Source organism: Rousettus aegyptiacus, unplaced genomic scaffold, assembly GCF_014176215.1.
Source record: "Rousettus aegyptiacus isolate mRouAeg1 unplaced genomic scaffold, mRouAeg1.p scaffold_m13_p_11, whole genome shotgun sequence".
Taxonomy (NCBI): Eukaryota; Metazoa; Chordata; class Mammalia; order Chiroptera; family Pteropodidae; genus Rousettus; species Rousettus aegyptiacus.
This window is the reverse complement of record NW_023416286.1, coordinates 92,475,403-92,501,595: the sequence shown is the minus strand read 5'-3', so window position 1 is coordinate 92,501,595 and position 26,193 is coordinate 92,475,403. Positions and strand designations below refer to the sequence as shown.

The 26,193-nt window shown below is 42.9% G+C and overlaps 1 protein-coding gene across 1 annotated transcript in view; it reads right to left on the bottom strand.

Moving 5' to 3' along the window:
• Positions 1 to 26,193, bottom strand: part of GTF2F2 (general transcription factor IIF subunit 2) — a 110,118-nt gene that overhangs the window by 63,720 nt on the left and 20,205 nt on the right. Inside the window, exons 3-4 of the mRNA XM_016143857.2 lie at positions 25,916 to 25,934; positions 24,579 to 24,723 (exon numbers count right to left, since the gene is read on the bottom strand). Coding sequence (XP_015999343.1) covers positions 24,579 to 24,723; positions 25,916 to 25,934 — 164 coding nt within the window. The remainder of the gene's footprint in view (positions 1 to 24,578; positions 24,724 to 25,915; positions 25,935 to 26,193) is intronic.

Below are 26,193 nucleotides of genomic sequence, written 5' to 3'. Positions count from 1 at the left end.
TAACGGCTACTTCTATAGCAGACTTGTCTTCCTAACATATTTTGCTTAAGCTAATATTAAAATTAACTTGCTTCTGTGAACAAACACTACAGGGGTGGTGACAAAGGAAATGTGCTGGGCAGGGAGAAATACCTAGGACGAAATTTAAAACTGACCTAAAATAATTTATGAAGAGGTGACAATATTCTTACTTCTCTTGGTAACAATACACAACGGTTCAAGAGTTTCTATCAAACAAAAATCACTAATATAAATCTTATTAATTGTTTAGAAATGACCTACATTTAATTAAATATTCCAAAAACGAAAAAAATGTATATTAAGCATTTTATATATAAAATATGGAAACTCTAGTTTTATTTACATCATTGGTTATCTAAGAAAAAAATAAGGAATCGGATATTAAAGACTAAGATAATTATAATAATTTATCATATATCTTTAAAAAATTGTTCCTTAGCATAAAATATAAATCCATTGAATGGCACAATATCTTAAATGTCACATAAAAGTTAACCTAATGGCTTGACAGGTTTTCTCAAACCCAGATTTCAGAGTATTTGGTGACATTTAAAAGCAAGTTTTAGTAGTTACATGTACTTTTTAAATGATCAAGTTAGTTTCTGAAAATTCCTTTTTGAAAACAAGCCCAATTTTTCAAAAGTAATTTTGATTACTGTCTTGCAGGATACACAGTACATGTTTTTCTACCTTATTAAAGTGGAAAATTGAGTAAGTCTGATTTCTCAATTTCACTCCCACTGATTTTACCTCGTTATAATAGACGTTTATTAACTCAATTTTTAAGGTTCAGAACAGTTGAATCACATTGACTTTGATCTCAATGGTTGCTTCAATTTGATAACTTCCTATGACTTAATGTGTGGTTTTAAAAAGACCTAGACCATTTAGCATTTACTTTGGGTACCATACCATTTGATGAATTTTTATTTATACTTATTGTTTAAAAACACATTAAAAATAATATGAATGCAGACACCCATGGTGCTACATCCTAGCAAAACTATTTATTTTTGCATATTTTTCCTACCCATGTATAGGTATTTTTAAAGAAACACCTATAGAAAGCAAAAGGAAAGACTACATACAGCTGTGTGCAGAAATAATTATTATAAAGGTTGGATAATTCTGGGAGAGAAACACCAAACAAAAGAATCTAAAAGTCATAGGTAGTTAATTTATAAAACGACAAACCAAAAAAGACAACCAAAGACATTCATGGTAACTATATGTCTACTTGTTGCAATAGTCAATAAATAATATTAGATTTCAGTATATAAATATTTAGCTACCTTGAAAACTGGAAGCAGGCTTTATTAAAATGTCACTTTGGGTCTACGGCCATGCTACCCTGAACAAGCCCGATGTCTGATCTCAGAATCAGAAGCTGAGCAGGGTTGTGCCTGGTTAGTACTTGGATGGCAGACCACCTAGGAAGACCAGATGCTATAGGTGTAAAACATAAAAAAATACCCTTATTTTATTGTAAGCTGACAAAGCCCTTGCAATCTGTGAGGTCAACCAAGGATTGTCTCGCCAAAAAAAAAAAAAAAAAAAAAAAAAGTCATTTTGGTTCCCAATTTTATTTCCTTCCCCTCTTCTTTCTATCTTTTCAAAATTTAGATTATTTGGATAGGCCAATTGTACTTAGTAAAAGGCAAGAAAAGGTGGTTCACCTATATTTCTTACTACTAAAGAAAAAAAAATTGTATATTGTACAATTCACTGGGTGACGGGTACACAGAAATATAACGGAGCTGGATATAAAAACTTAAGTTAAATCCGAGGTGTTTAGTGAAGCTGAAGGCCATGCATTAAGTAAAATCATTCCCCGTCTTCATTCTGTATCACACTAAGACTTTAAATGTAACTGAGGGATGTAATAAAACATTTTTAAGTAGAGTTCGTTTTAAATGCCTTTATCTTTCAAAAAGTAAATATGTACCGAAACAAAGATCTTTTTGGTTTAAGGGAATGGGAAAGAGAAGTAGTTGAGAATTTAAAAATCAAAGAGAGACATATCGACTATGTCAATTTTAAGAATTGCTAATGAAGTAAAAAGGCGGAAACCGTGCCCACTGAAACTCGGGGTTCCAGCGAGGGGACAAGCACTCCTTACCGCCCTCCGCCCTTCAGAGAAATCGCCTGCGGTCGTTCGCCTAAGTTTTGGGAATTACAATATCCTAGAAGACACTTCCCTGGGAAAGTCTATGAATGGGATGTGCTGGTTACCTGACCTTGCAGCAGAGGCCAGGTGCTCGAGGCGCTGCTCCTGGGCACCTGTCACCACCTTCACGGTGAGCTGAGCACTGCCGGTCACTCGGCCAACCCCCGGTCTCATCTTCCCAGTAACTGAACACTGATCCAGTGTGGCCACTGGACCAGATAAATCCCTGTATTTCCCAGTGTTTTGTGGCGGCTCCTGTGGCCAAGTAATCGCATTCCGACCAACGGAATGTCAGCCAAACTCGGTGGGGCGTGAGTTCCAGACATGGCCCTGCATAGGGTTACGAGGCCAGGCGAGCCTTTTGCCCCGCACTGCTGCCTCCGCTTCACTGCCTGGGACGTGGACACGACGGTTCTAACTGCAGAAGTCGCCCTGCATCACCTGGACGGAAGCCACAGACTAACGATGACAGGCGGTTGCCGGTAACCATGGGATCAGCCTACTGGACCCGCGCTTCTTAGCCCGGAATTTCCTCTACAAAGAAGAAGACTGTGTTTGAGTCACCGCTGCTTTGGGATGTCCGTTCATCCTGGCTCACAGAGGCGGGCAGACCCGTTTTACAGATGAGGACACAGACCCATAGAGTGAGGGAACTGGCCACTGTCACACAGCTAGTAACCACTCTCCAAAGTGCCAAGCTTTCAACCACTGTGTGATCCCTTCTGCCGATCAGACACCAGGAACTCAGTGAGAGACTCGGTGGAGGACACGAGCCTCGAAAACGGGCAAGATAATGCTGAAGAAGGCTGGGGTCCGCTCACTGGAGCAGGCTGAGAAACTGGAATGTGCCAGAGCTAACGCAGACGGAACCCAGCCGGACTGGCGAGTCTGAAACGAGAAGAAACTCGGCGGGAGAACCCGCTTCCGAGACACGTGGGGCAACCAGCACGGAGAGGAGGAGGGTGACCGGCGGGTGAGGGATATGCCTAGGCAGGGAAGGCAGGAGCTTCCCCTCACTCAGGCACAGGGTCCTTGCTGGACTGAATACAGAGGAACAGCTACCTGGAAATTACCACGGCCCTGATTCCTAAAAACGAGCGGGGCATTCTTCCACGGGAACATCTAAGAGACAGCAGAATTACCTTTAAGCAAGCAGGGGCTGGGGAGGGTATTTATGGACCACATAAGCGAAGGAACAGCTTTACAGATTTCTGAGACAGTCAACTTTTGTACTATGCACCCCTCCCTCACTTTGGGGGCGCAGGGAGGGGTATGGGGGTGGGTGGACAAGAGCACAGCCTCTGCTGCTTCCTGGTAGTACCGAGCAATTAGAAAACACCAAGAACGCCTCGTACGCTGTTGCAGAATCTTTGGGGAGGGAGTGAAGTAAGAAGACGAGGAAAGGGAAAGGGAGTCTGAAAAACTGGACTGCCGGAAGCTGGCAGACACGGCCAATTTTTCAGAAATGGTAAAGGATGAAGAAAGTGACATAAAAAGCCACCTCCAGACAGAGAGTGGGGTCTGAGGCTTTAACCAGCATGCAGCCTTTTGTTCCCTAAGTAGCTAGTATTATCTTCAGGATTTTAAATTAATAAGCCTGTGACAAACGACTCAAATAATTAGACATATCCTCCATGAACATGTCAACAGAAGGATTAAGAAGAGCTACCGCGAGCTTTTTTTCACTTAAGTTTAAAACACTGGGGCACTAATGCTAAAGCTCACATACTTACATGAAATAAAATTTTAAAAAAGGCAAGTTCAGAAAATTCCCAAAAGAATCTGGGGAAAGATATATTTTTGTCTTAAATGTTTACAATTTGAGGCAACTGATGAGATTGAGGAGGGCAGATTGTATATTCGGGAGAAACAAAAGACAATCAATCCATAGTATAAAGTTCTCGAGAAGAAGGGAGGAGATGGAGCCCAAAGCACACCAAGGAACTGGCTTCCATCGGGAAGAGAAACAGCCCGTCGTCCATGGAAGACGGCAGACGGGTGCACACACAGTTCCACTGCTGGGTTTGGTAGGGGCGTGGTGAGGGTTTCTCAGCTAACAGCATCTGCTCTTTGTGTAACAAGGAAGAAGGGCGTCTGCTGAGAGCTGATGGGGAGGTAGGGAAGTTTGGCATTTGAGGAGGCTGGGGAAGGTTTAGAATGCAAAAAATATGAAGTTGCTTTAAACCTTATTTTACAGTCACCTGGGAGGCAAAGTGCTTATCACTCATTAGAAGACTTAAACACAAGAATACACGTGTAAAAGAGTCCACTGGAAGGAAACAGTATTCTGCACACTACTAAACGAGAGATGTCCGTTAAGACCAATACAGTCCAACGGCCCTGACTGCTGCCCTGGAACCAGGCACCGTTTAGCTTCTAGTGATTCATAGGGAGGGCATCAAATAATCAAACAGGATAAAGACAAAGGCAGAGAAATCTCACCCTAACGCACTCAAGGAAGATGCCTGCCAGCCTAAGTCCTGACCAAGCTTTCATAAAAAGGAGGAGGAGGACAGAACCAGCCACAGTGCCGGGTCAGCCTTCTGGATGGGACACACGACTCGCTGAAGTTGCTAGTAATGTCTTCTGCTTGGCTTCATGTTAATGAGAGATTTCTTTTAAATTTTATTGTACATTGATAGAGGCCAAAGCAATTCATTTTCTTAGACCCATATTCTACAAGCATGTTTACACTGGAAGATCACTTAAAACTGTCTTTGTAGCCTAAGAGCTTTACCTTAAGTCTGTTGCTCATTCTCTGTTCAAAATCTTAGCCCTTGCAATTAGGGGCTCATGTTATGTATGCAGAATAACAACGACGACGACAATAATAATAAATATAAAAATGAAAGACGAAAATAAAGAGGAAAAGGTCACTACTGTTTACTGAGCATTAACCAGTGCCAGGCCCTTTTGTTACTGCCCTGTCTAATGTACAGACGGAGAAACCGAAGTTTAACAAAGAAATGTGTCTATGGTTTCGGAACTACTGAGGGGCTGAGGAGGGTTTTAATTTGGCAGTCAGGTCAGGTTCTAGAATGCTCTCTCAAAAATCACAGCATTCATTTGTCAATCTAAATTCTACCTTTAGCTTTGGAAAGTAGAAAGCTGTGTTTTTTTCCCTCTATCTATGGAAACCAGTGTTCAAACAACTTTATAATGAAAATGATTGTTTTGAATAGTATCAGAAAGAAATGTTTGTATATGTAAGTAGCTGACATATTTAAAACATTCTTAGCTATCTGTTCAAGGACTTCCCCCACCCAAACCTCGCTGGCCAACCTTTTTATTAACTCTGATTTATTATTTTGAAGTAATAACACTGACGTTCCTTAAAACTCCTATGAATAAGAAAATTAATTCCCAGCTGCCATTAGTTGAAATGTGATGTGTGACCCTTTCATTTTGAGGCAGCCAGCGAGAAGGGAGGGAGATGTGCGAAGGGAACTGATGCCAACACACATGAATTATCGCTTTTGTTTTTTGATGACCATATATGGCAAGGACCACTTAAGAGATGGGCAATTTACCAGTACAAAAATATACTTCTTTAAAAAAAAAAAAAAGTTATGCTGTCACTATACCTTTCTGAAGAAAATGTTAATATACATAAAAAATGGAATAATTTTCATTAAAGAAAAACTGAATAAAAACTTATTAGAGCAATGCGTTAAGGTAATTAACAGGCCTGTTATATAAGTCTGCAGAAGTAACAATTCATTTCACCACAAACATATGCAACTAGAGAAAACTAAAATGAGCAATCATTTTTTACATGTAAGCAATACTGACCAAATTAAATCAGAGCCTATAATTAAAACAAAACGAACTTATTAAAAATTACATTTCAACATCAATGGAAATAAAAACAGGAAGTGAGGAGAAGAAAAAAAAAGAAAAGTATGGTTCAATAAGTAAATCAATTCTATGCCGTCACCATAAAAATAAACAATTATTAACTACCTAGAACTCTTTGAAGAATAAAAGATATCCCTATATAAGATGTTATTTATTTTCTCTCTATGTAAAATTATAACTATATATCTAAAATAAACACAAAATACTGGGTCTAAAATGGAGACTAAAATTCTATAATGGAGCTGAAAAGAAACTTTGCATATTTTGTAAAAGTCACCCACGAACCTTTTTTGGAGAAAAAAAAGATCTGATGTTGAGATCTACATGATAAAGAGATAAATGAAAATCAATAATTCAGGAATTAGAGCACAATCAGAAGACCAGAAGGAAGTACAAAGCTATTTGAAATTAGTACGAGGGTTAAACAGCAGCAAAATTAGTTGTGGAACAGAATGTTAATCTTTAAAGCCTTGACAAAGTGAAAGTCTAATGAATAAAAATTGAGACATTGTTTTCCTCAAAACAATGTCCCAATTTTTCGTAACAGAGAATCAACAGCTTGTTAAAAAAAGTGAAACCTGCAGTTAAAAAAAAATGATAACATAATGACTCCAATCCTTTAATTACTCCCCTTCACATGTACACCCCACCCCACCCCCTCGACTTGGGAACGCTCATTTCTTGTGGAAACGAAGCATTTATTTGACACTCAACACTTCTTCCTATTCTCTTTCTTCTGTTACTTCAGGTAAATGAACTAGACTTGCTCCTGTTCCCCATAATGGTAGGGGAGGTTAATTAGATAAAATCTCCCACGGAAAACAACTACAGAAGCAGAATAAAATCTTAAAAGCACCAAAAAGACCACAAGATAATAAGTAATCACCGAGCTCCCAATAGAGGGAAAACAAGAATCCCCCCAAGGTCAAGGGCCAACGCAGAGGAAATAAGCCCCTCTGTTGTTAAGTGTCTCGTCCTAGAGCCTGCGCAGGTGGAGGCTTAACGGGAGTTTTTACCAAACAAAACTGGACTCCCAGAGAGCAGAGAGGCTGTGGAGAAGCCCCTGCGACCAGGACGGCCACGCCATGACTCCGTGCCGGCTCCCTGGCTCGGCGAACCATGCACCGCGCTCCTTTTCTCTCAGGGCCGTTCCCCTTTGGATGGCAAGTTACAACGTCACCCTAACGATCAGTTTCGATGGCCTTGCTATTCTCAGAGAAATGCCAAGCCTTGGACGTGGTTTAATGTGGTTGTGGCAGACCGTCTCTGAAGATGACTGCCAAAAATTTCTCAATCCCTCTACGAGGAAAAGTGTCACAGATTCAAAGAAAGAACCACCTAGGACATCTAGTGAGGAAAATGTAAACCTCACTGGGTGAGCGTAAATAGCACATTAGACCCAGCTGAAGAAAGGTTCAGTGAGCTGGAACACAGGGGCAATAAATTTCCCAGAACACGGCATGGGAAGAAGAGTGAGAACTCGGGAGAGAGAGACAGCATCGCCTCCCTTCTCCTCGTCTCCGCTCCTCTACGGAGCAGCACCGGGAGCAGTACCGTTCGCCCTGGAGAGTCCCTGCGCCACGGCCCCGCCCCGCACGAGGGACACCGCCGGCCTCCAACACTCCCGGCTCCTTCGCCGACTCACACGCGCTCGGCAACCGTTTTCCGCTATCGGAGTCGGGAAAAGCAGCCGCCACGTCAGCTGGATTCGCTCCCGGCCCCGAGCCTCGGCCGTGACGCACCGGCAATGCGCGTCACGCTCTCGAACTTCCACGGGCGCCGTTTCCGGACGCGACGTGCACGGCCTGCTCGCTTGGGGCAGACACCTGACACTTCAGGTCTGAACGCACGTGCTGGATCCTTCGTGAAGCTTCTCCGTCATCCACGGTGACCCGCTGCTTGCTTCCTCCTCCCTCCCCGCCCCACTTTAGACACTAACTCTGAGGATGGAAACTGTGGCTCTTTAAAATATTTGGTTCTCGGGGCTTCGTATCATAACTACCTGATAATAGGTGGTCGAACGACATCTGCTCAAACCACCTCACGTCATTTATTTCTCCTCTCAGAATTCTTGAGAAACGTGATAGAACTGCGACAGTATTTTGTAAAATACTGTACAAATGAATTTTTAAGGGCTATAGTTATTTTTTAGATAGTGAATCACAGTGCTTTTCATCCTAAATTATAGTTGGGAAATATAAACACTCTGTTAGTCTCTACTGTTGAATTTCTTAATTCCCTCACCAAATAAATGATGTGATTCATCCCTAAGATAAGTCTGGTAACTTTCAGGAATATTAAGATTTCTGTTCCAGGATTTTTTTTTTTAATTTCTCCTAACTTCACATGGAAAGAGGGATGTACAGTGTGTTCCACTACGACTCCTTATTATTTGCTTCGGAGGTGACGAATGAATACCAGAATGCCTTGCGGCGGTCGCACAGACTCCCCGGAATCCTTAGACCTGTGTGTTGTGAAGTTCTGTCTGGACCCCTAAAGCAAGTACCGCGCAGCACACTGTTCTCTGTCTTGCGTCCACAGCGACATCGCTTGGCCTTTCACTCATCTATTCACTTCTTCCCTAGTCTGTCCACAGGAGGAAGGACGTACACACGGAGCCGGGAAACTGGTCTGTGGTTCTGCTTCTCGCATCATTTAAAATAATTCTGCTACCTCGACAAAGGAGACTAGACTAAAATCAGTCTCAAATCTGAATGTTTTCAGGATGGGGCACATAAAATAACTGGAAAACAACGGAGTGGGAAATAAGAAATAATGGTTACTATTCTGGCCAGTGGAGAATGAACGATGTGCCTAAGAAATCACTGATATTCATTAAAAATAAAACAAAAGTCAAGCTGAATAAAACAGGCCTGCAGGCCGGATTCAGTTTCTTACCCCAGTAAATTCATGAGTTACAGTCATGAGTTCGCCCCGGAACCCGATCATCTTCAAGCATCTTTGAGCAGTTCCTCTTCTGTCTTTAAAGTTTAACTCGAAGAGGAGGGCCAGCAGAGCCACGCTTTCCAAAGCGCAGAGCTTCAGAAGGCCAGGGCCTGCTGGCGCACTGCACTCTAACGATGAGTCTCTCTTTCTCTGTCTCTCTGTCTCTCTCTCTGTCTCTCTCTTTCTGTCTCTCTATCTCTGTCTCTCTCTTTCTGTCTCTCTCTCTGTCTCTCTCTTTCTGTCTCTCTGTCTCTGTCTCTCTCCTATTAAGCAATGGCCTGAGATAAAAGGCAAGTGTCTTCTTCTACTAGTGACGTGAGAGAATAACTATTTAAACAGCACTGCTTCTAATTCTATAAATTTAGCCAACGTGAGTCTCCTGGCTGAAGTAACCACACACACCACTCTCCAGTGATGCACACACACTGAGGCACAGACAGAACCCTGAGCTGCAGAGTCATTCTCAGGTCCCTAGGCAAATGTCATAATAGCGCAGCACACAGGGACAGCTTCAGGAGACATCCTCACCAAGACAGAGACAGTAAATGTAACTGCGGTTAGGGGACCCGATAAGACTGCTGTCCTCACAAGAAACGTGGTCACACAGACGCACAGCAGGGGCACAACCGTGTGAAGAGGCAAGAAAGGGGCCATCTGCATACCAAGGAGGGAGGCCTCAGAAACCAAACCTGCAGCACCTTGATCTTGGACTTCTAGTCTCCAGAACTGCGAGAAAATAAACCTGTTATTTAAGATACTCAGCCTGTGGTCTATTATGGCAGCCCCAGGAAACTAAATCAGGGTGATTTAATCTCAGTGATCTAATTTTTTGAATCGACTAAGAGATCTGGTTGATGGATTAATAGAAAAATGTGTGTTGTTCTTGTGCTTTGCTCTCTTTGCTAATATTTTCATTGAAATATAACCCACACTTAAGAAAAATACACAAATCAAGTTTACAGCTTTGATGAGTTTTCCTAAAGCGAACACGTCCAGGTGACTGACCACCACTCCGATCAAAACATAGAACACTGGTAGCCGAGCTTCGATCTTTCATTCATGGATCTGGATTCACGTTTTCTATACTAAACTCTCACACATTCTAACTTTGGTTCCTTTCTAATACCAATTATTTGTTAACCTTCCAGCATATATATTACAATGGACACAACCAGTGTTATTTTAGAAATACTGCAATATTAGAGACATTAAACTTCTTAAGGACTAACATGTTAAAATAGAATCATGGTTCCTGCCTTATAAAAATTTATCTTTCTCTTCTTTTTAACAGGAAAAGACTATGGTTATCTTTGTGAGACACACAGTCTGGTAAACTTATTACACAGGCTCCAATTAATTTTTCTTTCTCCCACTTAACATCTTTTAATATTTTTTTTTCCTGACAAGACTTAGAAGTAAAAGCTTTTGTGGAAAGTGAATGTCAGCTGAATCAGCGATGCAGTTAATTTATTTGAGTTATTTTCAGGAATTTCATAGTCCTGAAATGAAACTGTTTCCAACAAATGATAGTTTTTTCGGCTAATGAGGCACAGTGCACACAGAATGTTTTTCCCTTACAACTGTCTCCCTGAGTAAATTATATTTTAATGGCTTTTTTAAAAAGCTGGAGAACACAGAGAATCTGCACATATGAAGGAGCAGGGCCTGGCTGAAGCCAGGAGGAGGATCAAAGGTGGGGTCTGAGAGAATCTTCTGGCGATGGGAATGACGGCTCATGCGGGACTGGAGGTGTCCGAATGCAGGGGCGGGGCGTGTGCACCCGACGGGATGGGCCCAGGGAGGCGCCACTGTGTGGGCGGTCACACGGTGGGGGCACAGACAGCCGAGGGGGGCGACGAGGGTCAGCGGGACAGCGAAAGGCAGCCGACTGGGACGGCAGCGGAAACAGGCAGCAGCCAGAGAACGCGACAGAACGGCGTGCGCCAAGGCCGCACGGCGGCTTCCTGCTCGAAACCTCTCTGAACCCCGGTCTTGGGCTACTTGGGTCTATTACGAATACTTCCCGTGCAGCGTCCCAGGAATGACGTAATCGCTGGGATGCACAGCCACTCGGAGAGAGGAGCCTGCGGGGCGAGGAGCACAGCGGGGCCCTCGGAAGGAGGGAGGCGCCGCCCAGACGAGGCTTTCCGAGCGCAGGCGGTGCACGTGCGAGGCGAGGCCGGAACCGGAGGGGACTTGGGGGAAAGGAGGCGGGAAGGGGAAGGAATCGACAGCTGAGCTGAGAGGACCGGTGCCAGCTGTGCCCCGTGGCCAGCCGAGGCTGCGTCCTGCCGCGGAGCTCCTGGGGACAGGGCGACGGGGCAGGGTGTGGCCCGGAGCCGGCCGGCAGGCGCCGCTGGGTCTTCACCCCGAACCGCCCTCAGATGCTGGTCTGCGGCGTCAGCGCCCCGGCGCCGCTGACCTGCACCCCTGGCGGCCGCGGCAGCTGCCAGCATCTGGGACACTCACGCCCCGGCGCCCCGCCCGCGGCAGCCTGGCCCCGCCTCGGGGTGCGAAACATCGCCGTTCGCCTAGAGGCTGCAGAGAAAGGGCTGAGCAGCCCCAAATCAGACGCTTCCCTCTGCTAAACAGTACAGGTGTTATTCTCAAGACACTGCTCACTATGACATGCGACAGTTACCTAGCGAGGCACGTCTGCCAAATCCTCAGGCGCTGAATCCACAGCTACTGAGAAGGAGCCGCCGCTGTGCGCAGCGCTGGGCGGCGTGGTCGCTTCCCGCGCGCAGAGGCGGCCAGAGGCCAGAACTTCCGACCGCCACGGGCTCTCAAGAAAGGCTCTGTAGAGCAACCCCCACCGCAACAACAACAACAACAACAACAACAACAACAACCCCACGAAAACAGTACGTGTCTGCGGAGTTTCCCCCCGTTTTCCTTTTGCAAGAGCTAATGATACGGTGTAAGCAAGAGGCTGGGCCGGTGCGCACACAGAGTTCTTCTAAAGTCCCGCCGCGTTTCTCTGCGAACGCAGCAGCCGCTCAGAGCCCGCGGACTCCGTTTCTCTACTTTTGAATACGGCAACACCTCCGGCCAGGCCACGGCCGCCGTCCCCAGCAGTGGCTAAGAACATGTCAGAATGAGAACTTGAAAATGTTTGCTAAGTCATTATGCATTAAAGACATAAACTGACCCGACTTTCACAAGATTTATTTGAAACTTAGATGAAATCAGTTTCTCTATTCTTCTTGATCAATTTCTTCAATTTTCTAGGTAAGAAATCAATATTCTAAACTGAGGTGTGTATACGAACTGTCCCTATGGTTGATATTGAGATCCCAATACACTCCCTATCCATATTAACTATGTTAAATTAAATAACATTTTTTTTACCCCACTCATTATATACATTCTTTATATTACCTGCTTCTACTTTACTGTTAATTTTATGCTGAAAGCCTTTTCTATTCCTTGGAGTTTGGTCCTATTGCAGCCACAAGATTCTCTTCTTTGTAAATGTATCTATTTGTTAACTTTAACTTTGAAATGGAGAAGAGTCCATGACTTTCAGTAAACACAGCTTAAGTGCTCCCCACCCCAAACCCTTCCCGAGTCTGACCTCAGGGCCACCACATGGCTTTAGACATGATTTTCTGTCTGTCACTTCTCGGCCTACTCCTCACACAGTTCCGCAGAAAGACTGCTTCAGGCCTTCACAGTGCTGTGAATGACCCGATTAACTATTTTCTCCAGCGGCACCTGTACAGCTGCAAACAACTGTGGCTTCAGATAGGGTGGACCATAATCAAAACACTGACCACAATGAGGGGAAAAAATCAAGAACCACTGGAATTTAAGCATTAAACAGTTCCCACCGACTAGATCTATGGTGACTTTTTGGAATTACTGTTCATTTTTTTAGATCTCATAACGGTGGTTATGTATTTTTTTATAAAGAAATCCTTACGGCAACATGTACTGAAGAATATAAGGACAAAATGATTTGTGGAGTGCAATTTTCTTTAAAATAACCTGTGAGGTACAAAGGGCAGTGGCTGGTGTCCAGCTGGAACAATGACCATATATTGATAATCTGAAGTTGGATGATAGGTACGTGAACATTCACTATGCTGTTTCTCTACTTTTGAAGATGCTTAAAATTTTTCCATACTGTACAGTTAAAAATGAAAGGGGGGGGGAGGCTGGGAAAGTTTATTTTCCTTTCCTGGTGAGACTTTATTCATCATGAAATCTCTATAAATAACTCTACTAATATATGAGAAATCAGCCACATTTTATTTTTATATTGCCTTCTTCTTTTACTACATATGAATCTTTAAGCTTAAAATTAAAGAATTAAATCAAGCTTGAATTAAAGTGGGTGAGGTAAAAGCAGAGAAGATATATCTTTCTAAATGTAAGAATTCTGTCAAGACCAGTAAAATGTTTAAAACACTGTATTTATTGCTCTAAGATTTGTCTTCAGTCAGGACTTGTATAGAATAAGAAAAAATGTGCTTTTATGATCATGGTAGACACCTAAAATTGTTTTAAAGGAATAATCTGGCAACAGCTACTGAAAAAAAAAATAGGGTTCTTAAGAGTAGATATTTAAAAAAAAATAGTCCGAAGATAAAACCTCGAGAATGGTCTCCTGCAAGCGCATGAGGCCGGGGCGCTGGGGGAGGGGCGGGGCAGAACAACCAGGACCCGACTGCCGGGAGGACAGGCCCAGGTCACTCCTCCTCGCCCCCTCGAAGAAGCCACCTACATACAGTTGTCCCCCTCATCCACAGTCTCGCTCTCTGTGGTTTCGGTCACCCAGTCGGCTGCGATCTGAAAATATTAAATGAAAAATTCCGGAAATGCGGGATTCTTAAGTTTTAAAGTGCACGTTCTGAGTGGTGTGAGGGGACCTGGAGCCGCCCTGCAGGTCCCTCCTGGGGCGTGCACCGCCCCTAAGTGCAGCGCTGCCCGCGACCCCGCCCGCTGGCCACTCAGCGGCCCTTTCAGGAATCAGGTCGACTGTCTCGGTATCACAGTGTTTGCCTTCAAGTCACCCTTGCTTTACGTAAGAATGGCCCCCGAAGCCATTCGTGTAACTTTTTTACGGTGTATTGTTAGAATTCTTCTATTTGATTTTTAGTTATTGTTGTTAATCCCTTGCTGTGCCTGATTTATAAATCAAACTTTCCCCTAGGTATGTGTATAGAGGGCTCAGCACCGCCTGCGGTTTCAGGCACCCCTGGGGGTCTGGGAGCGTGTCCCCTGCGGGCAAGGGCGGGCTGCTGTATCTCATAGCTGTAACATCATGAGCAGCGGACAAACCAAACTGCCTGCCCACTAAAAGCAGCAGCTTCTCTCCCACCAGCCCCGGGTTTCTCGTCCTCGCCATTCTGGGCGTTGCCCCTCGCACAGCAGGATGCTTGCTGGCATCCCTGATCACCAGCCGCCCGCAACACACACCCAACTGCGACAACTGAAAATGTCCCCGGTGTCGCCAAAGCTGCCCTCAGGTGGAACTGCTGCACTAGGTGACATAAACATACAGAAACACACACCTAGAAGGTGCCAGGTTAAAACAGATGCATAATCTGCAGGCAAAGATGATCAGACAGCTTATTTTTGTTTCTGTTGGGCAAATCCAATAGGGAATTTATGAAGAAATGAGGTTTATAATAAGTGAAGCTATATGTCACAGTGATATATATATATATATATATGGCCTTATAGAGACTTAGGAGATACAGTTCAGCAGGGCATTATGGGGTACGAATAGATAAATAAAATAAAATTATGTCTTTTTATAAAAGTAACCTGCTCTTAATCACTGACAGTACATTAAAAATCTACCATAATGCCAGCGTGGGGGAAAAAAATCTACCATAAATCCCTTAAACCGGGTGGCGGGTATACAGGGTTCATTATATTTTTCTGCTTTGGGGTGTGTTTGAAATGTTCAAATATAAAAAGTTCATTTTTTTTTCCATTCTATTTTTCTTTTTCTGTTTTTAGTGCTGTTACTTATGAAACTGACTGTGCAGCCACACTCTAAAAACCACTAGTCTAAGGATTCAGGGGACGGGCTTACAAACTGCATGACGTCGGTGAAATTATATCCCATGTGAAACCCATTTCTCTCATCAGCAGGATAAAATCACAATGGTGCCTACATCACGGGCTTGTTGCATGAAATAAATGAAGCGGTTCATGTACAGTGCTGACCACAGTGAGCAAAATAAGTGCTTGATCAGGTACCTCTTTAGTTATCACTGCTTAATGGTAAAATGTAAACATTGTAAATTTATATGCCTGAATAAAACGTTTCTTTTAATTCTTCCAAACCAAACTGCTACAAGCATATAAAATGATATGAGGCACTTTGTATCACAGCAAATTAATCCAGAACATGGTTCAGGCCTCAAGTTCATGTTGGTACCTTTCCGATTCTGCTGCGACGCAGCTCTTCATCGCTAACCTTTGTCACCACTGGGTCCCCCAAACGTGCGACTAGTGAGGCACATAAAAACCTTGCGTACTCTGCATGTTTTTTTTTTTTTTAAATAAAGACTATGTACTGCTTTTTAAAGTAATAAACCAACTGTCAAGTCTCAGGTTCTTTTTTCTGTAGGTAATTACTAGATCAGTACTGTCACCATATCAACAGAATACAGTTTCAAGCAACAAAAATATAAAGCCAAGTAACATGGCTTCTATTCTATAAGGAAAGGCTATGTGGAAGAGGAAGAAAAACCAGCTAGCTACACGGCAGCTTCTTCATTTTAAATTTTGATACAAGTCTAATACATTCATGACCAAAGAACCACAGAAGAGACCATGCCTGTGTGCCACAAAAATTGAGTTTTTTTCAAAAGCAATAAAGGTCTTTGAAAAAGCCAAAAACATAAATGTTTTTAAAAACCGAAATATTTTAAAATTAAAAATCTTTCAATAACTTCATTTTAATACCTCAAGTAAATAACTTACACTGTAAACTCGGTTTTACTAAGCAATGTTTGGTTTATAAAGAAGCCAGGTTCTCCCAGAGATCTTAAGTATAAATAAACCAAAACAAAGATCCAAGTTTATAACCTGGAAGCTATAGAAAACCAAAAGGAAAAAAAGAAATGCATTTGCTTGGCCTGTCATTCCCTCCCAGCATGACAGAAACTTAAGTTCTTCTCCACTGCTTTACAGAGCAGGCAACGGGCAGGTCTGAGAATGAAAGCTGAGCATTGCAGACCATCGTGGAATAGGCAAACACAACACGCAGTAAAGATAAAAACTGGAGGACGCTTTCTGACATTCTCCATAAAAACCATAAAAAGGATGTACAGAAAAAAGAATGAAGGTATTTATTTAATAGAAACTACAACCAAACTTCAGTAAATTTTAGGCAATATTACTTACATGGAATTCATGAGTACTGGAACTGGAAGTTTAGGTAACATTACTAAATTCACGGCAATGACTAAAACTGAAGACAAAAACAAATGTGCCAATATTCCTTGCATTAATTCTAGGTCAATTCTTCCAAGGAAAAATGCTATAAATATCACCCAATCCATACACTGTGCGACCGTCACAATACGGATTTAGAAGAGACTGCATTGCTGAAATAAAAAAGTCATGGTCCCACGACGAAACAATTCGAATGTCTTCTTTCAACCGTATATCCATCACTGATCAGTGTTTCTCACCAGAAACCATGCAACTGACTGAATTAAGTTTCTCAATAATTGCTTTGGATCACATAATTTATGTTAGAATTCAGGAAATTAAAAAAAAATGTACTAAAGAAACAGAAGAAACCAACAACAAAAATGAGGCTTGTCAAGTTATATGCTATACTAAAAAAATCTCTATTCAGTACAAGCACTGAACTACCACAATTGCTAGGAACCTGGAAGACGCTGCTTAAACCATCTCTAAAAACGTTGTTGGTTTTCTCCAGTTATGCTGTAACAATTTTGTTGGGGGCAACTGCAGACTTGTCACCTCACGTGAGCCACAATACTACACACCAACTCCAAGACAACGATCGCCTCAAGGAAGGGAGGCAGGGTGGGCCCAGAAAAAACATGGAAAGGGAATGTCAACTATATCTAGTGTTTTATTTCCTTAAAAAAATATATCAAATATGGCAAATATCAATTACAAAATATAGCTGCTGGCCACAAGTTACCCCATTCTCTACATTTCTTAGGCCTACAGTATTTCATCATGAAAAAGTGAAAAGTATAAGTCTAAAGAAATGTAACTTGTTATTCCAAACCTTAATATCATCCTGACATTCCAGCTGTCGCTTCTCCTCAGCCTCGCCTCCCACGGATGAAAGCCACTGCGCTCCCCAGCCGCGTACTGGCACGCGCGGACCTGGACCTGGACGAGTGTAAACACGCCTCCCCTCTGCCCAGCCCCTGAATAAGAAACAGTCCCTGCTATTAGGCTTAATTAGCAGACATGGCTCAGGCAGTTGGCAGTAAAACCCAGACTGAACCTCTGTCGTTGGCCACAGGCGCTGGGGGCAGTCGAGGACATGTACGGACCACTAACGTCACAAACCGCGTTTCGGTCTGCTCGTCCTCGCACGTCGGGCCGGACACCGGGAGGTGTCTTACACTGACGGTGCAGAAGCAATGGCTGCTGAGCCTTCTGGGGCCACCGCGCATCAAGGCGGCACCAAGCCGTACTGTGTATTCTTCACACCTCCCATTTCCGATTTTAAAAAGTCAGTTTCCCCCAAGAATGTTCCCAATGAACAGTAAAAATAGTTTTATTCAATTCTGACCATCGATACACATCCTTTAATACTCAGTGACGCCACATGGGAAGTACACATAAAGCAAGTCTCTGAATCCCAGCAGAGGACGCCTATGTCAGAGAAGAGGATCCGCGATTGTGTGAGGTGGGAGCTGAAGCAGCTTCTTTTTCAGGAAGATCATTTTTAATTGAAAGAATAATCGACAAACTATGGTTATGCAGACCCAGGTATCTGAAAGATATTTTCTCACAAATGAATGGAACAAGCTCATCTTTTCAAAGAAAACAACTGACAGAATTTGTCACCATTAATAAGATTCAATCTTTGAAGTCAAAAATAGAAGTCTGAAATACTTGTACCTACCACAAGCTTGACAGCTCTCCACTACTTAAAGACTTTCTGATTCAATCAGTGGCGTTAATGAATTCAAAATTTTTCTATTGTACAAAGAAATGTGTCAACATGTGGAAGAACTGCATAACTCGGTGAATCAAAAGTCATCAGATGAGGGACTCGTGATATCACAAAAATCACGCCTAGTGAAAGATCCATTCAAAGCACAAGATAAAACCAGTGGAGTTCAGGGTAACAGTAGGAAAGAGAAAAGTTTGCTGATAGGGCCTCAGACACTATGCTGCGGCTCACCTAAGAAACTACCACTTGTAGAGCTTTGGTGTAGAATCAAAAGAATATCAACAATTATCTGAAAATGGTACGAAGTACTCGCCCCTTTTTTACCTACATACTAGCAAAGGTGCAATTTTCTTCAGACCCTTTGACCAAAATAACATTGCTGTAGACTGAATGCAGAAACAGGTGTCAGAATCCGGCGTGTCTTTTAAGCAAAACATTCATGAGATTTGCAAAATACCACCACTCTTACCACTGATTTTTTTTTTTTTTAAAAACAGGGTGCTTATTTTTTTTTTCATAAAAATACGTCATTTGTTAACTGTCACGTATAAAGGGACTCTGAGACCAAAAGGTTTGGGAACCACTGTACTAAAGCGATGTAAAATAATTACAATTATGATAGATAAGGCTAAATAAAATCTCAGAGTCCCACTGCACAGCAACTACTAGTATGCATATGGTGATAATTTAGGCAACAGAGTATAATTTGTGTTTAAAAGCAATAAGAAAAAAACTCAATGAAGAAAACAGCTATAGCTTGAATGCCAACAGGCACGCATATATACACATAAAGCTTACTTCGAACCTCTGAAAACGAATTACCTGACACCCCATTCTCAACAAACGAGGACATGCGCCAAGCTGACGTTTCCGTAAGCACATGAAAATTCCAGTTAAAGATGGAAACATCATCTTTATGCATGCTTCATGCGCCACACCCACAGGACAGCACTGTAGAGGGCAGAGCACAACTTCCACAGTGCCAAGTTTTCAAAATGACCAGTAATTCTGCACCCTCAAAGAACATTCCCATAGGTACACATTTTTCTTCAAATACAAACATATTCTAAGACAGATGTGTATTGGTATGTTTCCAAATACGAGCTTGAAAATAAATAAGGTAGGCCACCTCGAATAAATTCTCACATACTTCCAACGATCTCAGCTCCTGTGTTACCTGGGGAATATGTCTCATTACAGTGTGTACAATGGTTAACCAAGTGTCACAGCACAGTGTGCTAAACCAGTCTGATTAGCAAGAGAAAGGAAAGGAATCATCTGTGCCAAACAATATACATAATGAGCAAGAAATAAAGTGGGGAACAAAGGAATTTAACATTCAATGTTCAACCTCAAATGTCTTAAGAAAAAGACTCTTAACTTGGAAGGAAGAAAACCCATCCTTTGGTCCTCGACAAGTCACCTCACTTAAAAACCACTCTAAAAAATACCTTCAGGGTACCGGTAATTCTTAGGAGAAAATAAACTATTCCAACGCATGTTTGCTGAGGGCCCATCCACGCTGTGCTCAGCCCTGTACTAGACGCTATGGAGAGAAGCATGAGACACGGCCCCCTGCCCACAAGGCTTAATTAAGGGACGAAACGAGTGACAGGAACCTCAGCGCCTCACTAGCCCGATGGAGGAAGACTCGACAAAGACCAGCGCGGTGAAGGGAAGGACGTTAGGGCTGCGAAAGGTGAATGAGTCTCTGGCCGGGGAAGGTCAAGGGGAGAAGCAGAGGCGGGTATCAGAGGCCCCTGTGGAAGACGAGGGGTTCCCTCCCGCGGCTGGGCCAGAAGAGGGCTCCGAGGACGGGCGCTTCGGGGGGGTCACGTGGAATAAAGAAATGCGCAAGTGTGACTTCCATGTGACTGCTGCTGCAGAAGCGACCGAATGAGACAAGTGACTGACCCTGAGAGTAAGAGAATCGTCATGGCCAAGAGAACAGACATACCTGAAAACGTATCACAGACAGGGATACGGACAGACGGAGGACAAAGGGGTGCAGACGTGACTCTGGGCTTCAGGTGGTAAAAAATCCCAGGGCTTTGTTAAGCCAACTAAAGATGGGACCGGACGTCAGACGAGAGACGAGGCTTCTGCCACCGCTATCGTTTCTACCGTCTGTGCCCTGGTGACCGCTGTAGCCTCCGGCTTCCACCCTGGCCCCCAGTGCTCAACCTGCCAGCCAATCAGATCAAACCGTTATTCGGTTCCGAACCCCTCCAGGGGCTCCCCATTTCACTGGGCGCCAAATCCAACTCCCTACAATGGTTCGTGAAGTCCTTCGTGATCGCCGCCACCAGCCCCTTCCTCTCCTGCCTGAGAGCCCACTCTTCTCCCCCTGCTCCCCGCCACCCGCACTGACCTTGCTACTCCGGGCAAAAGTGTTCCCTCAGCCTTAAAGTTCCTAGTTGGCTAACTCCACGTGGCTACCTCTTCTGACGGTGTTTAAGACTCTGTTCGAATCCCATCTTCTCCATGGGCCCGTGCTGACCGCACTGTTTAAGACTGCCTGCCCCACCCTCAACCGAGAACTCCTGATGCCACTGCCTGCTTTTCTCCCCGGAGACCTTGACTAAGATGTAAGCACCGTGAAGGCTGAGATTTTGCTCACTAACGTATCCCAAGTCTAAGTAGAAGAGGGCTTGCAAAAAGGAAGGAAAAATATTAATTGGCTGAATTAATGAACTGCTGTAGAAGGGTCAGAGATAACAAAAGCTTAGCGCGACAGGTCGCCGTGTTTCTATCAGCTCGAGCCCTGCCCTTTCCCCCCCAATATTTTCTAACTCAGTAATGGTCTCATCACTCACCCAGATGCCCAAGCCAAGAAAGCACGCAATGCATTCAAGGCCTCTCACTCTCCCGACTCCCCGCAGTCAATGCGTCACCGGACGCTGGCCGAACGACCTCTGGCGTCCCTGGAACAGGCTCCCTTTCCACTCCAGTTCAAACCTTTTCATCTCTAAACTAGACTTTGAACGCCACGACGGCGCTGTTTTCCTGAGAGCTATTTTAGGGAGAGATGAAAGAGCGTGACAGGTGGGAGACAGCAACCGAAGAGAACAGGGTGCTTGAAGGCGAGGGGAGGGAGCTGCATCTTCACGGCCCCCCCCATGCGCGCGCTTACTCAGACGCTTCAAGGCCCAGCTCTAAGGCCACCCTGCCCCTGAAGCCTCTCCCGGGCCCCCTCCGAGCAAAGGGCACGTTCGTTCCCTCTTTGCACGCAACCCCATCACAGCGCTTTCTCTAGCCACCGTGTTTTCACGTATCGGTTGCCTCAACGAACAGGATCCAGTCTTATTCCAGCACGGCGCCTGGCATTAAAAATGTCTGTCGAATGAACAATGACTTTCAGTCTCGAACTGGCCATTTAAAGACGAAAACCTAAGTACGAACAAAGCGGTGGGGGTAAAGGACGAAAGAGAAGGTACCAGTTACCAGCGAACGGTGCATAAAAACACCAAACTGAAGACACAAGGCAGGGAAAGAAGGGCCAAACACATTCGCACCTAGATAAGGGTGTGGAGATACTGGTACCAGCTGACACACGCTCCCCACAAAAATATCTAATAAGAGAAGCAATTATTTAGAATTTCAAAGAAATCAGAAGAAGGGCTATGCCAAAATAGCCCTTAAAAAATAAAACATGTTCTCTCATAAAGGAATACTCGAAGACACAAATTAATTACAGTCATAAAATGCTCATGAAATACAAATTGTTTTAATGAAGGAGAAAACATAAAACACATCATCAGTCCCTTCTAATCCTAACCCCCAAAGACAAACATGTAGAATCCAATCATTAAAAAAACTGGCTGAAAAAGGGCCTGTCAAAAATCAGCAAAAGTATGTTAACAGAAGGAATGAAGTCATTAAAATCAAATGAGGTTTAAAATGGAATTCAAATGAGGTTTTTATTTCTTGTAAAATTCTGTTTTATAGACCTGTGCAGTACTAAAAAAAAAAAAAATGAAGAGGCTAAAAAAGCAATTTTTTATTAGCAGGTACAGCTGTATGCTTGAGGGAAAACAAAAACATTCAAGATCATGCCTGCCTCCTGTATATGTCGATGCAGAGTAGAAGCTTACTCAATGTAAAACGGCTCAGTTATACTTTGTCAGGTTCATGACCAACCAAGTTAATACCAGACTAGTGGCTCTGAAGCTTTTTTGGGTCACAGACCCCTCCGACACCGAGGAGAGCTGTGGGCCTGTCCTGTAGGAAAACATGCAGGTGTACGCACACATCTAGCACCTTAATCATGTCCTGGCAGTCACAGAGCCGTGGAGCCCAGCTGTAGAACTGATGCCTTAATGACCAGACATACAGATGATGGAAGGCCCCTCAGAAAAGAAAGAAACTGAATAACAACTCCGGAGCTTTTTCCTCAGCCATCCAGTCAATCAAAAAACACTGAACGTAAAAATCTCTACCAGCTGAATTTTAACAAGTGATATACAACCAGATACAGCTAAAATGCATGCACATGCCTTAAACTTGAAATTGAAAGTGTTTAAAAATAAGACCTAATATTAATAATAGTAATAACAATTACTGAGCATTTACTATGTTGAGTGTTGTTCTAAATATTTTAAATATATTCCCATTTATACATAAATATAAACAATTATTATCCTCATTTCACAAATCAGGAAATTAAAGCACAGAAAGGTACAAAGAGAGTCAATAAACAGCGACAGGAAACAGGAATGACTACTAAGAAGCCAACATGTCCCTTAGCGTGCACACCACCTGACAGCAACGCAGGCTGGACTTGGATTACCGCAGTTCTGCGAGGCAGAATGTACTGTCCAAACTGCAGAAGATGGGTGCAATCTCTATCCTTTTCCATGTTCCTGCCAAAATAATCCTTCTCATACCGTATTCGCTTTGGGAGACACTGTAACCAGAAACGTGAACACAAAATGTTCAAAAAGGGCACGACACTCCTGAAGGATTCGCAAGATTAAAAACGTAAGATTAACCTGGAGGATGACAAACCTTAGTTTTCAAAGTGACCGTCTCTGTACAAGTGCAAGCAATAAATCCTGCTTTGCAAAACCAGCAACATAAGATGTAAAAAATCTGAAACAGGGTCCCTTTTTCTACAAAGAAAGTTCAAGCTGCCCTACCTCGAACTTTCTTCAAGGCTCGGCCTCCTTTCCGCCACCTCGGTTCCATGCCTCTTCCGCCCCAGGACAACCACAGAAGTAGAGAAAACCGCACAGGTTCAACAGGGCTCACTACATCCCAGCAAGTGCAAGGCAAATTCCCAGTCCCCTGATGCGCCCCTGCCATGCCCGCACGACGCAGCACACGACACACGTCTGCTAAGCGCCGAGCCTCCCCCAGGACACAGTGCGTGTGCTTGACATTCTGCCTCCCATGCTACCGCACTGCAGGTCATGATAGCATCCGAAGAACGCGAGAAAACACATTTTTTACCTTAAACCACATGACGGAAAAATTGTAATGTACCTTTTTTTAGATTCTACATCCAAGGGGGAAAAAAGAAAAAAAAACTAATTTTTTTAGTTTAGTTTATGCAGCTATTGGTAATTTAAGACACCACGAAAAAATTTATCGGAGCAAACTCTTTTTTAAACAATGACATTCTTAACATAGTATAATTTTTAGACCTTTCTTTGTAATGTTTACTGGAGACACGACAAAAATCATGGATCTTTTCTTTTATAGCAACAATAAACCTTCTGAATTATATATGAGAAATTAACTCCACTAAAATAAGGTGGCTGCTGCTTTAACTTCAGTGAAGTTAAAACCAAGAAACAATGAAAATAAAATATATTCATGTATGTATGCCGCAAAAAAAGTTCCCTCTGTTATTTAAATCACAAACTGAAACACTGAGCAAGTGTTTCAACACTTGCTCCTGATTTACTGAACTGTTAAACTAACTCAGAGCAAACACGCAAAACTGAAAAACTATATTTTACACAGAGCTTCTTGGAAGTCAACACCCATTAAAAGAAGTTCATCTCTGCACAAAACAGGCCCTCTTAGTATAGAAAGCATACGAGAGCAAAAATGCAGACTAACATATTCCCTAATACGAAGCGGCACTTTTAAAACACAACTTATCTGAATATCAATTTCCCAAAACAGGCGAGGATGACCCTGTCTTGGCAAAACTCAGACCACTATTTCTTCAACATCCTAGAAGACAGTTTGATGCACCACACTTTTCCATCTGCTTTGTTCCATTTCTTCATGCCCAAATGGAAAAGAAACACTTCGAGTAACAGCTAAAAAATGTCACCGACCAGAGTAAAGTACTGAGAGCAGGGAAGCAGCATGAAAGGAGTGGCAGGAGACAGCGCGATGTGTGGAGCAGCCCTGGTAGTGACCGTGGAGTGTGTGCGGGGACAGAAAATCTGCACAACGGGTACGGGAGCCACACTGAACAATTCTACGCTCACTTACCCGACGCGCTCTCGGTGAACACCGTTAGCGTCTGTCCTCCAACACTCTGCAAGACAAACGGGTGTTCTCTGGGAGCACTGACTGAAGCCGGCTTTCCGCCAATGTCATGAATATTTGCAAGATCCTCATTCAAAGTAAATGACACCTAAAAGACACATTTATGCAGAGCTTATTACAATAGGCTTTTGTATTCGAGCTATCTGTACAGAAATTCTGATTATAAATCTTTTTAAAATGCGAATCTTTTCACTTTATCAAGCATTTTTCAAAACTTTATCCAAAACTCTTTAATCCTTATTCATAAAAAGAGAATCTATTCCCAAGTGTCAGAAAAATGGGGCTAATCTACCATTATAAACACCGACAGCTTTCAAATGTTTTCTCTGATGTGTGGCTGAAGAAATTCTGTTTCCAAAGGAGGAATACAAATTTTCCCCCTAAGGTTTTTGAGGTTAAAAGACCACATCTTGTTATACTCATAGGCTTGAGAGAGAGAGAGAGAGAGAGAGAGAGAGAGAATGTGTGTGTGTGTGTGTGTGTGTGTGTGTGTGTGTGTGTGTGTCTCCTAGCAAAGTGCCGGGCACATTGAAGGAAAACAGTATTTGCTGAATAAGTGAATATTTTAAGAGCATTAAGAAAACAACTACTTGATGGGGAGAAAGTGAGCTACTCAGAAAGCTTAAACATGCCCATAAGCAGAGGGTATATTTCTTTTTTTAGGTCTTAATGACTACTGTATCAGCACAAGGTGCTGTTTTATTTTTGAATAGTTAAATAACTACAACTAAATATTTATAAGGATAAATCGATCTTGAGGTTTGGAATAAAAAGACATAGGTTTTCTTCCAAAATGATTTTTACCATATACCTGATCTCCTCAAAAGGACATGAGATTTTACCTCAAAGAAACTTATAAAATACTGACCTTCCAATCAAGTAGAAAAATTATGAAGTATTTATTAAATATCTCTCTACTGTGTGATAGGTACTGCAAATTATGTCCTGGACTTTATGGGTCAGAATCTAAAGCCATCCAATCTAAATAGAATACCTCTGCCGCACGGAGATAATGTCAAAACATCACTGAAGTAATTCCAAGTGCTGAGGGAGGGGGAAATTTAGGTCAAAGCAGAAAATGCTAAGAATAAACACCTAGAAAGGAGTCCATTCATTCACACAAGAGTGACATTTACACTATTATTTGTTCTTGACCATCGGCTGCTGGCTTGATGTGGAGTTTTCTGGAATATAAACACCACCCCTCTCCTTACTGTTACTAACTCACAGTAAAAAAAAATCTCATGTTTTAAATAAAATGTACACAGAAAGAATCTTACCTCAGTCCTTCCTTGATTCCTAAAAAAGAGAAAAGGAAAAAAATTTATTTGTTTAGATTTCAGGTTTTTCAAATTTATGCTGATAATGAAAAGAAATAACACTATTGCAGATTTCCATAAAATATTACATTTACGGAGGTTAACATGTACCTGGGCTCTCTTCAACTATCCCATTTGTAATCCTCTAGGAAACACAGAAGTCCCGTTAACCCCGTACGAGTATTTTATTATAAGTTTGTGTCACTTAACACTATTACGACCTGTCAATTATCATTATT